Below are 12,495 nucleotides of genomic sequence, written 5' to 3'. Positions count from 1 at the left end.
CTCCATATTTAATTTGCTACTAGGGGTGGATGGATTAATTTTTTTTGAACAATACTAAAATAATACAAAATTTGTGACATGACCTACAGCAAAGTTAGACCTGCTGTTCAATATTGTTATAGGTGGATAATGAGATGATTGGCTCTCCCAATTAAAAGATAACTATTGTGTGAATATTAATAAAAGCTTTAGTGATGTATAGTTATGTTATTGTAGTTTAGATGTCCTCTGCTGTTCCCACAGTTCCCTTTCCCCCCTGTATTGTGACCATCAGACAGCCAGGGTTGTCTAGGGCAGGTACAAAGAAGGCATGCACATGTGCCCCTCGTATGGGGCAGTTAGGAATGGATAAGCTTGTTGCTTAGGGGGTGGGGCATGGCGACACCTGACCTCCAATCAGGTTACAAGAAAGCAGTCTCCACTGCAGGGCAAAGAAGAGCTGACTGAAAGACTTTGGGAGGGGCCAGGGCTGGCTGATGCAACCCCCAGGGGTATAAACGACTGAGCATCCATCTTGAAGATGAACTGGTTATGTGGTGTACATGAGGGTAGTTCCCAGCACTACAACTTTTTCCTTGTATAGTCCTTTGTATTTTTGTTAAGGTTTAATAAACCTTTTTGTGATAAATAGGGTCAGGAGACCAGCTCCTTTAAAAGGCCTTTATTAAAGACAGCTCTGGGTGGGGAACCTGAAGGGTCATACACACTGCCACGAGGACTGCAGCTTTGTCTCTCAGCAGAGCTGGGACTTCCCTCCTTAAAAGAGTCCTTAAGAAAGCATTATTGGCTCATAGCCCAGGGGTATCCTTCAAGCTGGGTCCTATGGTATCCTAGTTATGGTGACAGGACAGAATCCGGCTCTGGTCAAGATTGGGTGACTTAGTCTGGTTTTGGTGGGTTAAAGTCAAAGTTTGGTTTGTTGTTTTGAGAGGGTTCATACAATTGTCACAGCCTCTCATTTGAATTCAGTCCAGGTGCAAGGCCTCCTGGGAGCAGGGGGGCAGGGGAAGTGGTTCCTGATGGGAATGGATACAAATCCGGGGTGAGATGGAAAGGGGTACAAATGCAGAGTATGACGGGGAGAGATACAAATACAGGGTAAAATGGTAACATTTAACAACGGCAACTAAAAGCAAGTCCTAGAACTCTTAACATTCAATGTTTAACAACAGACCAACACTTCAAATTAAGACTTTATCAACTTCACTAACGTCAACTACCAATTACTACTCTGAAAAAGAGCTGTCATCTCCAGGATTTCGTTCCTCACAGTTTTTAAATTTTCAAAGTGAGCAGTTGTCTCTCACAATAGTGTGCCCTCCTACCCACCTGTGTGCAATAAAAAACTATTAGGCTTTGTAACTACATAACTCGATGTTCTTTTGCTTCCAGCAAACCTTTACTCCATGCACTCTCTAGACTGGATAGTGGATATGAGGATGAAGCACTACTGCCCATCAGCAGGGAGCCTGGTCCCTGACCTGTAACGTCAGCAGGGTCTGATTACCTGACGTGAAGACCTCAGAGTACACACCAGCTGATGGACTGCAGATCTAAGCGTGCCAACACATGACAGAGCTCAGCTTTGCTCTGCTCTCATATCGTTGGTGTAGGTGAGCTTACAAAGATAAACTGCTCTGCAGTACAACTGCTGCTGCCAACAGGTGAGCTGTGTATAAAAGGCAACAACTAACTAGATGGGTGGGAAAGGTAAGGCAGCATGAACTCATAGTGTCCCACATTACAGAGTCCTTACACCAGCAGGAAGCAACAAGACACCCTGGGACTTCTGCCTGGCTCAGGTCAGAAACCAAATTTCTTCCCTCCTTCCCTGCTCTGTGCTTTTTTTAGTCAATTTTATTATAGCTTTATTTCTTTAATCCAAGCAGTATGCAGCTGAAATATATGGCATACTCTGGCACTGCTCTCAGAGCAGGTGGACTCAAACACCATCTGTATTCACACCAAACTATAAACTGCTTGTGCCTATCATCAGGATGAGGGGGAAAATAGTCATGCAAAAGACTGATTGACTGAAGTTTACCTGTTTAATGCTCATAGAACAAGCCTGTTGTGCTATTTTGCATCATAAAACTTACGAAGAAGTAAATCCATTCATGCAATAATGAGCCATTATGGCTCATTAGAGGCTCAGCTTGCAAAGTCCAAAGTGTACAAACAGGCATATATAGGACAAATCTGAACTAAGCATTGTACCCTGCCCTCTGCCTGAACCAACCCCTTACACGTATCTGGTAAATGATTTATAAACCTAAAGACAGCAAACTATAAAACTGCATCACTCTCTTCACTTTGCAAACCAAACCCTTTCTGAATAATTTGCCATGGCTCGGAAAATGTTTCAAATTTTGGTGTCTGCTCTGCTGTTTACTGGTAAGTGCTTGGCATCCTATCTCATGTCATTCTCTTCATGCTTGTTAAATAGTCAGCTGGCAAAAAATCCTGTGTTACCACCAGAACAGCACCAATGGAAGAGAATTAACTGGAAATCACTGCAGCAGGGACATACAGGAGAGTGGGTCCTGCAAGAGAGAGTACTGCAAGATTGCATGGAACATTCTGTGAAATATAGTTTGATTCTGCTCCTCGTGACTACTTTTGAGCTTTTTACTGCTCATGTATAAGTAAGAAGGATGCATTTCTGACTGAAAGGCATTCTTACAGGATGATTTCCTGAACTGTTAAAATTGTAAAAAGAGCTTGATGCTGTTCCTACAAAATCTTCTTTAAATATTATTCTTATCTCAACATTTATTGTTTGTAGGAAACAATCTCACATGTGTTTATAAGGACCCAAAATAATCTATTTCACAAGAGATTTCTGGAATACCTGGCTTGAATTTCTTAAGGAGACTGATTGTTTTAAAGCACTTGGGCTATCTGGATGCTGATCCTTCACAGCACTGTGTAACCAGAGCATCTACAATCAAGACTCAACCTGTAACACTTGGATCGGAGGGAAAATGGATGGGGTAGGGCTACCACATGCTCTTCCCAAAGCAGCACACGCTGGTACAGTCAACAATCAGTGATGCACGTGCTGCAGGATTAATTTGTTTCTCACAAAATTAGAACAAACCAGGCAGGCAGTAAGTGACAGCTGACTTCCCAAGTGATTGCCTGCATCTTGACAAGATGGTCTATCCACATGCATGCATTAAAAGCATTTCTTAGATTTGAGTGCTCCAATACACATGCAGTAAACACATGATGTGAGTAGCTAAGGCAGAATGAGGGAGACAATGATTAATTGTGGATTACTGAAAAATGTTTTGTAAATTGGGACCACAGTAAGGTATAATCTCTCTCATGGTTTTAATTCACTTCCATGCCATATGAACCTGAGTTTTGGCTGCAGTGAGGCTCTGTAGGGAAATAAGGAGATGGAAAGGGACTTTGTCTCTTCGGCAAGTTTGAGCTCACCTATAAACCTTTTCCCCTTATTTGTCCTTCCTGATCTGCAGTTGAACTGGTACAATTCCTGAGTACTTGCCTATCTTCTTGAACTTCACCTCCTTTCCATTGAAGGCCATTTATAGCACAAACAGTGTCACCAAGGCCAAGCTGGGAGTGCAGCAGCTTGCAGCCCCTCCTTTTGGAAGACTTTACTTTCATCTCTTTTATGTCTCTTGTCTTGTTTACCCTCTTTTTCAGGTTTCTATTCTTCAAAATACATGCAGAACTACTTATTACTATTTTTAATGAGCTGTTAAAATTTAATTGATCACAGTCAGTTCAGTTTTTCATTAATTGTAGGTCCTTTCAGCAACAGTGAAGGTGGTAGTGAAGTAAAATAGAGACTGTAAGACTGTTGTGAGAATCTTATTTTTCTTCATGCCCTCAATTCAGCTGCTATAAATCACTCCTCATACTAAACCATCGTCACAGCACTTGGAATAGGCTCTCTGGACCTTTTGCTTTAGCTTCTGGAGAGTAGCTGCAAGGGATGAGGTAGGAGTGTGATGTCTTGGCACTGAGATAACTGCTGAAGTCTCTCAGTTGTCTGATGGGGGTTTTTTGCCACAAATGGATGTAGAAAGGAAATCTCAACAGGACCCACTGAGTGGACCAATGGACTGCTGCTTTTTCTAATACTTTGCTGCAGTGGAAGTAGCTCCTTCCCTAGGATTATCTAGGATTTTTGCCAAATTGCCTTGCTATTTACCCATGCTGGAAACTTTCCTGACCCCTGGCATCATCACACATATTGAATATGTTTAATAGCTAAATCTGCATTAAGTGTCTGTAACTTCTCTCTGCCTTTGCTGATGAGGGAATGAGGCTGATGCTATAGCTCTAAGGATTGTTAATGACATCTCTTGAACCAGAGAGCTCTTTGTGTTCTTGAAATTAGGAATTGTCAAAGAATAAAATCTATTTTACTTGAAGCTTGAAAAAGAAACAGATAAGGCCAAAATTTCAAAGACTGGATGATATAGAAAGAGTTGAAGCACTTAATCAGTGACTTTAACTCTTGCTGTCAACAGATATTAGCAAATCTGACTAATTTAATTCTATTCTAAGGCTTGTTACCATCCAAACACTCCAGGATACAAAGCCTATGTACATGTGGGAGGATGGATTGTAGGAGAATAGAGATAGATAGTGCTGAAGGCAATCTCATCCCTGAGGAGTTGCAGCTGTACTAATTACTAAAGAGTAGAAACAGGCCTGCCCTTAATAGGTCACAGCTATGTCCAGTAAGGATGGGTGTTATAAAAAAGCGGGTTAGGATTTTGTTGGCTCTGCTGTGCAGAGTAGTAAGGGAAAGGCAGTTGTGTAAGGGACAGGAAGGAGTCAACTGGCTGTGCAAGAAGGGAGAGTAAAGGAGTCAGTGTTGTGAGGAGCTGCCCATGGGAACTCAAAGAGAGAAGGTCTGAAAGTTTTGTAGTAAGATGATAAACTGATAGTGACAGTCAGATTGGTTCCAAGCACTGAGGCCAACAATTGATGGCCCATATGGGGGTGAGTCCTGAGATGTACACACAAACATTTTAAAAAATAATTTGAAAAGCAATGTGCAGGTGTAAGACATTAATACAATTATACTTTTCAACTGAAAAAAAGGTGATATCTGGGCCAGAGTTGGCCTGCAGAATCCACAAGTCTGTCTTTGCTGAAATCCAGCCACTTTATGCAGTGTACTGACAGATGTCTAGATTTCCATGGAATGCCCAATAATCTAGACAAATATTTGAGTGAGGAGAGAAGCAGCTGCTGCATCATTCTTTTCATCTGTTGCACTGTGGTATTCTGAGTCCTCAGATGGAGTTCTGTGGTCTGACTTTGTGAACTTAGATTTAGAAAGTCAGATAGCTGAAACATGGTGAGGAGGTGGTCTGTTCTAGCTCATTCTAGTCTTAGGAAACACAGGTGAGCTGCAGACTTGATTTACTTTTCAAAGTCCCTAACACGTCAGCACCTGCCACCTCAGCAAGGTTGAAGTTTAGCTCTGTCCAAGTTTAGCCTCTGTCCAAGCTCTGTCCTAAAGAGCTGATAAGACTGGCAGCCTTACCTCCATGACCTGAGATTTTGACCAGTCACCACAGCCAATAATAAGAAGAGTTATTAGACCTAAAGGAAAGGAGCCAGAGCAATTGCCAAATTTTGACATTTAAATTACATTGATATTAACTTAAGCAATATGTTTTCGAGTTGTCAGAAACTTGCAAGTCTTCAGAAACTAGGAAGAAACAGTAGTGTGCACAGAGAGTGTTTGAAGTGCTGCTAAATAATTGTCAGGTTTTTTATAAATATCACAACAAATCAGAGATAAAGCACTTTTCCCTGTGGTAGATGCACACCAGGGGTAAATTTTGGTCCAAAGCCTAGAGATTGCTCCTTACCACCTATAAAATAGTGATGATCTGGAGAAAACAAACAGGCTTTGGGGTAGAGAGTGGAAGAAGAAGTGTATCCTGTACTAAGGCAAGCTTGAAGATTTGTCTTATCATTTAACTCTGCCATTAGATGTGCAAATTGTGGCCTGCCTGTTCTTCCCAGACTACTAAGTATACAATGGCTCTTGCTACTTAACTTCGACAAAAGAAAATTTATATCAATTAAAAAGGTCCCTTAGCAGACAAATCTGTCAAAACTTAATCCCATACTCACCTTTTTGATTGTGTGATGAAGTGGATCACTGCACATTCAGCTGACAGAAAAAGATGTCTTCCTGGGAAGATTTTGTGGCTGCACCCAGCTGAGTATGTTGCTGTCTAGAAATCTATCCTTGTAAAGAGAAATATGCTTCCATTCAAGTCTAGGTTGCAGAGATTTTAAAGCACAGTAATTTAAAATGTATTCAGGTTGATTTTCTATTTTGAGTGCGGTTTGCTGTGATATTTTTTATTATTACTTTCACATTCCAAGATACTTGATATGCCTTTTCATAATCAGGCTTTTGTCATTGGTTTGGTTTTTCTTTTTTATATACTCAATGCTGGATTAAGTGCACATTTGGTTTTTTGACAAAGATGGCAAGGTTGTATCACCATCTCTCCTCAATTTTAGTCTCAGATCATAGTAATCCAAAATTAGATGCTCAGAAGGCATAGTAGCAATAATGACTACTAACAGTTTTCCCTCTGGACAGTGTCTTTAGGTGCACAGGATATACAAAGCTATCTGCTGAATGCAATAATTACATGAGCTAAGCATCTGCTTGTTAAAAACAGCCAGTTTTTTTGTATAATTTGCTTTTCATGTGAGAACACTGAGTGAATCTTCAGGAGATGATGAAAGGAAACACTCTAACTGGTAACAGCTGACCTAACCTCAGCAATAGTTCACCCACTACACATGTTCCTCCTATTTTCCCACTGGGACATTTATATCTAAAAGTACTTTTCAAATCACGTATTTATCTTAGAGAGGAAAACAGTATTGAATAATAATAAGAAAACACAAATAAAAAAATACATGTCTGGCTGCTCTTCACGGTGAGTTAACTGTTTCAGTACAACTCAAAGTTCTTTATTTTTTGCAGCTCAACTTTATGCACTATGAGCCATTCACCCACTTGCTCCTAACTCCCTCTAGTCTCACATCAGATGCTCTGAAATTCCAATCTCCTGGTTTGTATGCTAATCTTCAACAAGATGCAGTCCTTCAGGAATACTGTGTTTATAAAGCAAATCCTTCCACAAGATTTTATTAAGCTATTCAAAAGGAGGAGGAAAATTAACCCAAGCAAATTGAGTTCATTTGATGAAAACTCTACATTGTATTCAGAGGGGCTACTCAGATGGAGACAGCTGGTGTGATGAACCCAGGTCTACATTAGAGCTAAGTGAAGACCTTGCTTTCTCTGAGCTCTGCCAGAGCACAAGCAAATGTGCAGCCACACTGAAAGACCAACAGGGCTGTTTCCGGTTATGCTAGAAATTATCTCACTGGAGTTTTTCCAGAGGTAAATGAAGTTTGCCATGTTCAGAGACTTGCTGTGATCTTTACAGCAAGACAAAGAGAGAATGAGATAAGCCTAAAGGATTAGGTCATATATAAAGGCTCTTACCTGATTTTCTCTTGGTACTTCTGCCTTTTTGGAGTGCCCCAGCAGCTGGGGACAAGTTCTGCAGAGACAGCTCCCAGGAAATGAAATAGCAGCTAGAAAAGAATAAGAACTGGGTGTCAGCATTGACAAGAGAAGCCAAGAGCAGTGCTGGCATACCTACCTCTCCTCAGAGCAGGCAAGTGCACTTCAATCTAAGTGAATACTTAGCCTAGTTAGGGGTGACATTTCTCGTTGGATACAGAAGCAGCCAGAGGAGGCTATCTATTAAAAATTGACATATAATACCCTGAAGATGCAGCTCTCTGCACCACAGTAGCTAAGATAATGCCTCACTGTCCCACCAGTGGAATGTCAAGATCATTTTTGAAGATGCTGGCAGCAAGAAAAAAACCTACAAGAAGCAGAGCTGCTTAATGTCCTTTTTTTTTTTTTTCAGCTTATTTCAAATTTGGAGGGCCAGAGCACATATTGGTGATAAAATGTAATGTTTAATGGCCCTTACTAACTATATGTACATTTAAAGAAAATGGAAGCCTTTTAACGAGTCAATTTCTGATCCCAGTTCAGTTATTTCAGTCCAGAAATGTAATCATGAGCTTACAAAATATTTAATACAAAAAAACCCACCCCAAATTCCCTGAAGAGAAATTAACAGCTCAGAGATTTTTCTATTGGAAAATAGTAAATTGCCAGAGGAATGTTGAAATTTGGTACAAGCTTAGTTTTCTCTTGTGCAGCTCTAGAATACAAGAATAGCAGCTTAATAGACATAGGTGTGAAATATCTTCTTTCCCAGCCTTCCACCAAATGTCTGAATTTACTTTTTTTCATGGAGTTGGTAACATTTTTGAAGATGGTATTCCTTGAAAACTCCCTACCCTAAAACTTCTACCTCCACTTTATGATTATAGTAACTTGGAATATGAAGAAACTGAAGTAGCAAGGAACTACTGGGACTGTGATTGCTTGCTAAGTAACTTTTCTAAAGTACTAATTGATGTCTATATTAAGAGCAAAGATTACAACTATCCTCACTTTTTTTTTGTTCATTACTGTATAACCAAACTCTTTCTCATCTTTTTTTTAAACATTTTTGGCACTGAAAAGAAACAAAGTGAAAGGGAGCAGCAAACACTCTAGCTCACATATCTTCTACCTATATGAATTCAGCAAACTTTTTCTTCTATTTAAAAATCTAAAAAGCAACAATATTGTGGATGATCAGGAAAGCCAGCAATAATTACAAGTGAGCTGAATTCAACTGAAATTGCATATGAAAGCAAACATTTGATACTCCCAGTTAGATTTTCCCCCTAGAAATTCAGGAATCAGGGCATAGGAGAGCTGTGAGTGAGGTTATAGATTGCCCTGCTGAGCTCCTACTCTAAGACATATTAGAAAACGGTTGAAGTTCTTGGCCCATGTGTTCCAAGTATGTGCAGGTCACTCACAAGTGTCCATTTAAACTCACTTGACTAAATTGGAGTACAGCTGTTTACAGACACTGGCCTCAGCTCAGTTGATGGATCTGAGCTCCATCTTAATCAGTGGTTCATTAAAAATTGTGTGATTTGGACTGACATGCTATTTTGGACTCTTAGCCCCAAATTAATTTATGTCTCAAAATTAATTTATGTCTCAAATACTCGAGACTAAAAAGAAAAGGTTTTTTTTCTGTACCAGGACCTTTCATGTGAAGCTAAAGAGGAATTCTGACCTTTGTCTTGTGAAGAACATTTTTTTCAAGATCTGTAAGGACTCCTTCTGCATCTATGGTGACCTCAGAAGCTATCTGAAGCAATGCAATAACAAGATTAGAAGTGCAATATCTTCTGTTCGGAAAGTAATTTCCAAGCATGCAGTTTCTATGTTGATACTAATGAGAGTAAATATCACATATAAACCAGGAGGTTCAGAAACCATAGATACATTCATAGGTAGGGTTTGTGTTATTTTAAAAAACTTTAAGCTTTCAGCACACCTGAGACTAATGCAATTATAGTCTAAGAGGATTTTTGTAACAAAATTTTGCATTAAAAATAAATTAGTTCCTTAATTAAGTTGTAACTTTATTTACTTCAGATTTAACAGCAAAATAATGATTTAGAACATTTGTTTTATTAACTTCAGGCCTAAAAAGAAATCTTCTTTCTGGGAATCTAAGGTAGGACCACCTCCGATTTTTATTAAATAAACTACAGATTCCAAACCATGTTCTATGGATATAAGCATATTATTGAAGTGCACATTCTAACATATTTTTATGATATTAAAAATATTTGTCAGCTTCTGTTTCGAGTGTCCTTGGAGCACCCTTTCTGACAGAAGAATCAGCGAATCAATTCATGCGGCTCAAACGACACGTACCATATTCTCCAAGCTACTGGGACTCAGGCAGCAGCCAGAGCATGTGGGCATACACTGTGGCTGAACAGGTATCTTCCTTCCTCATGCAGCTCCTACTGAGAAAAAGAAAGCATGGGTCTGGAATTAATGTGTAACATACATCCTTTGGGTCATGGGAGGAAATTTTTCTGATTTATCAACATGGGCAAGGCTGCTCAGTAGTCACAGAGAATATTTATTTAGTATTAAAGCTCAGAATATTCCTTTCTGTACTGATCTACTTCAGATTAGTGAATCATGGGCAGCTCTGAGGGAAACAGCCCAATACTACATGGACTTGGACCCTTATGCCTTCGATCCTTCGACAGCTGAGTTCGATGGGGTTTCTCAACAGCACATTTCATAGACTCGGAGCCTGTGTGTACCTAAGTAAGTAAAACTGGCCCCTAAAAAACTGCTGACAATTGATTTATAGTGTCATAACCTGACACAGTGAAAAACCCAATTGTATCTTGAAAAATTAAAGAAGATTTGTTTCTGCTGTCCAAGTTTAATGGTTATTTAAATGCAGTCATTTTATTGTGGCAGAGTCTTTTTTAAGTATGTTTTGGAAAAGCTCATTAAGGGCTTAAAGAATATATATACTTTTAAAAGTCCACAGAAACTAAACTGCTTCCTATAGAGTTGATTTAAAAAGCAGACAGAAAGCAATTCCTGAGGAGAAAAATAAAAGATAAAAAATGCCATCTATTTCAGTAACAAAACTATATTCAGTGTGGAATAAAATCTCAGCAGAACAAAACAGAGAATGAGACATAGCAGTTGGTAAAAGCAATATTTATAGATTGGAACAGGAGTACATGAAACGAAGTGTTGCAAACTGTCTCAGAAAAATTGTTAAGGATCGGACACATTTTTGGAACAAAATTTTTTTCAAATTTAGGGAACAAGTACTAATGATTCAGTTGGACAAGCACAATACCCACATTATTCCTGTGGAGCACTTTTCCTGAGAAGATACTGCAGTCCTTAAAAATGGTAGAACTAAAGGAGCAGGTAGAAGTAAAATTCTACAGTTTCAGTACTTAAAATAATTACTAAGACAGCAGTCTGTCAGTCTGACTGAAACCACGAATAGGAAAATGGGTAAACTTCTAATATACTTTGAATTGAATATGCTTTGAATCTTACTGACTTAAAAGTACCTTTCTTTTTGAAAACATGTTTCATTTTGAAATGCTGCTTTTGAAAAGACCTTTTTTTTTTATAAGATAGGAATTTGACTTGGAGACTCTCAGAGTAAGCTTTCCAGGACCGTTCCACCTGAAAGGTGACACCAGTTTCACTTACTCTGAGCAGAAACAAAGTAGGAGAGAATAGATAAAAGCTATAGTTTACTTTCCCTCCTGCTGAGGCTTCAGCTGGAGCCCTTGGGCAACTGGAAGGAAGCACCAGGTTATTCATTCACAATTTCTAATACTGATATGGGTGGATAGCAGCAGTCACTTCTGCCTTATGACAAATTTACCTGAAGACACTTTATTCAGTTTTCTGAAAAAAACCCACTGTCTTTCCCATCAGAAAAATTCCTGACAGAGAAAAGCCCTTTGTCTAATTACTGGTTGTGCATCCGGTTGCCTGATGGCTGTGATTGCAGCAGCTGCCAGGCAGACTCCAGGATGAGTTATGCCTCCAGAAAGATAATCCTAATGATTGTTGTATGACAGGATTAAAGCCACTTACATAAACACATTTGCAGGCACTCCCACTGAAATATGGTTATGCTTTCAAAGCAAGGCTAGTTAACTCACAGACTGAAATAAACTTTCCAGTGCTAATGTGACAGGAATTGACATCTAGAGTTTTTGAGAAGCCATATAGTAGCAAAGAAGCATCAAGCTAGAAGTTACAAAGACCATTATGGAAAAGTAGAAGAATTCTTTCCAACCTTATTTTTCTTGATTAGTGATAGTTCTGAAATGGAAAGCCTATAAAACCTATGCAGGAATCTGGTTCAGGGGCTGTACTTCCAGAAGAAAACATTTGCAAAAGCTAGCAAATCTGAATACTACAGCTGTTGGTAGGATCTTTAATTAATTCTGTGATTTTTTTTTCTAAAAGTAATTTATTCCATCTTTTCTAGCAACAAAATCAGATCCTACATGGAGCATCTACAGCAGTCTGGGACTCACCTCCAGCAACAAGCTATTACATCCTACACATCCTGTATCTGGCCATGTTAGGATATGGCATGTTATGTATTTGCCATTATGTATTTGATAAGATGACTTTATCTCCTCCCACTTGGGTCTAAACCCAAAATTAACACACTAATTCTCTGTATAAATACTGCATATTTTATATTCATAAGTAGAACTGAGATGTAGGTCATGGTAAATTGAATACGTTGAAGAAAACAACCATGAACTTTTAGCAGGTTGGATTTAAAAATGTCTAGTGTTCAGGTAGAACATTCTTTTGACTAGACAATTGTTTGAAGACACACATTCCTGCTTCTGTGACTTAAAATGACGTTTATATTTCTCAGTATTTTCCTTAAACATTAAATGTTTTTGAGAGGCAAATAAGAAATTAAAATTGGTTACTTTGGA

At 39.0% G+C, this 12,495-nt stretch overlaps 1 protein-coding gene across 1 annotated transcript in view; it reads left to right on the top strand.

Moving 5' to 3' along the window:
• The first annotated feature begins 2,345 nt into the window (after positions 1 to 2,345).
• Positions 2,346 to 12,495, top strand: part of C2H3orf85 (chromosome 2 C3orf85 homolog) — a 35,097-nt gene continuing 24,947 nt past the window's right edge. The window contains exons 1-4 of the mRNA XM_036396258.1: positions 2,346 to 2,394; positions 9,824 to 9,972; positions 10,170 to 10,255; positions 12,027 to 12,109. Of these exons, the coding sequence (XP_036252151.1) occupies positions 2,346 to 2,394; positions 9,824 to 9,972; positions 10,170 to 10,255; positions 12,027 to 12,109 (367 nt within the window). The remainder of the gene's footprint in view (positions 2,395 to 9,823; positions 9,973 to 10,169; positions 10,256 to 12,026; positions 12,110 to 12,495) is intronic.

Source organism: Molothrus ater, chromosome 2 (assembly GCF_012460135.2).
Source record: "Molothrus ater isolate BHLD 08-10-18 breed brown headed cowbird chromosome 2, BPBGC_Mater_1.1, whole genome shotgun sequence".
NCBI classification, from domain to species: domain Eukaryota; kingdom Metazoa; phylum Chordata; class Aves; order Passeriformes; family Icteridae; genus Molothrus; species Molothrus ater.
Note: the sequence above shows the minus strand (reverse complement) of the source record. Positions and strands in the feature narration are given on the sequence as shown.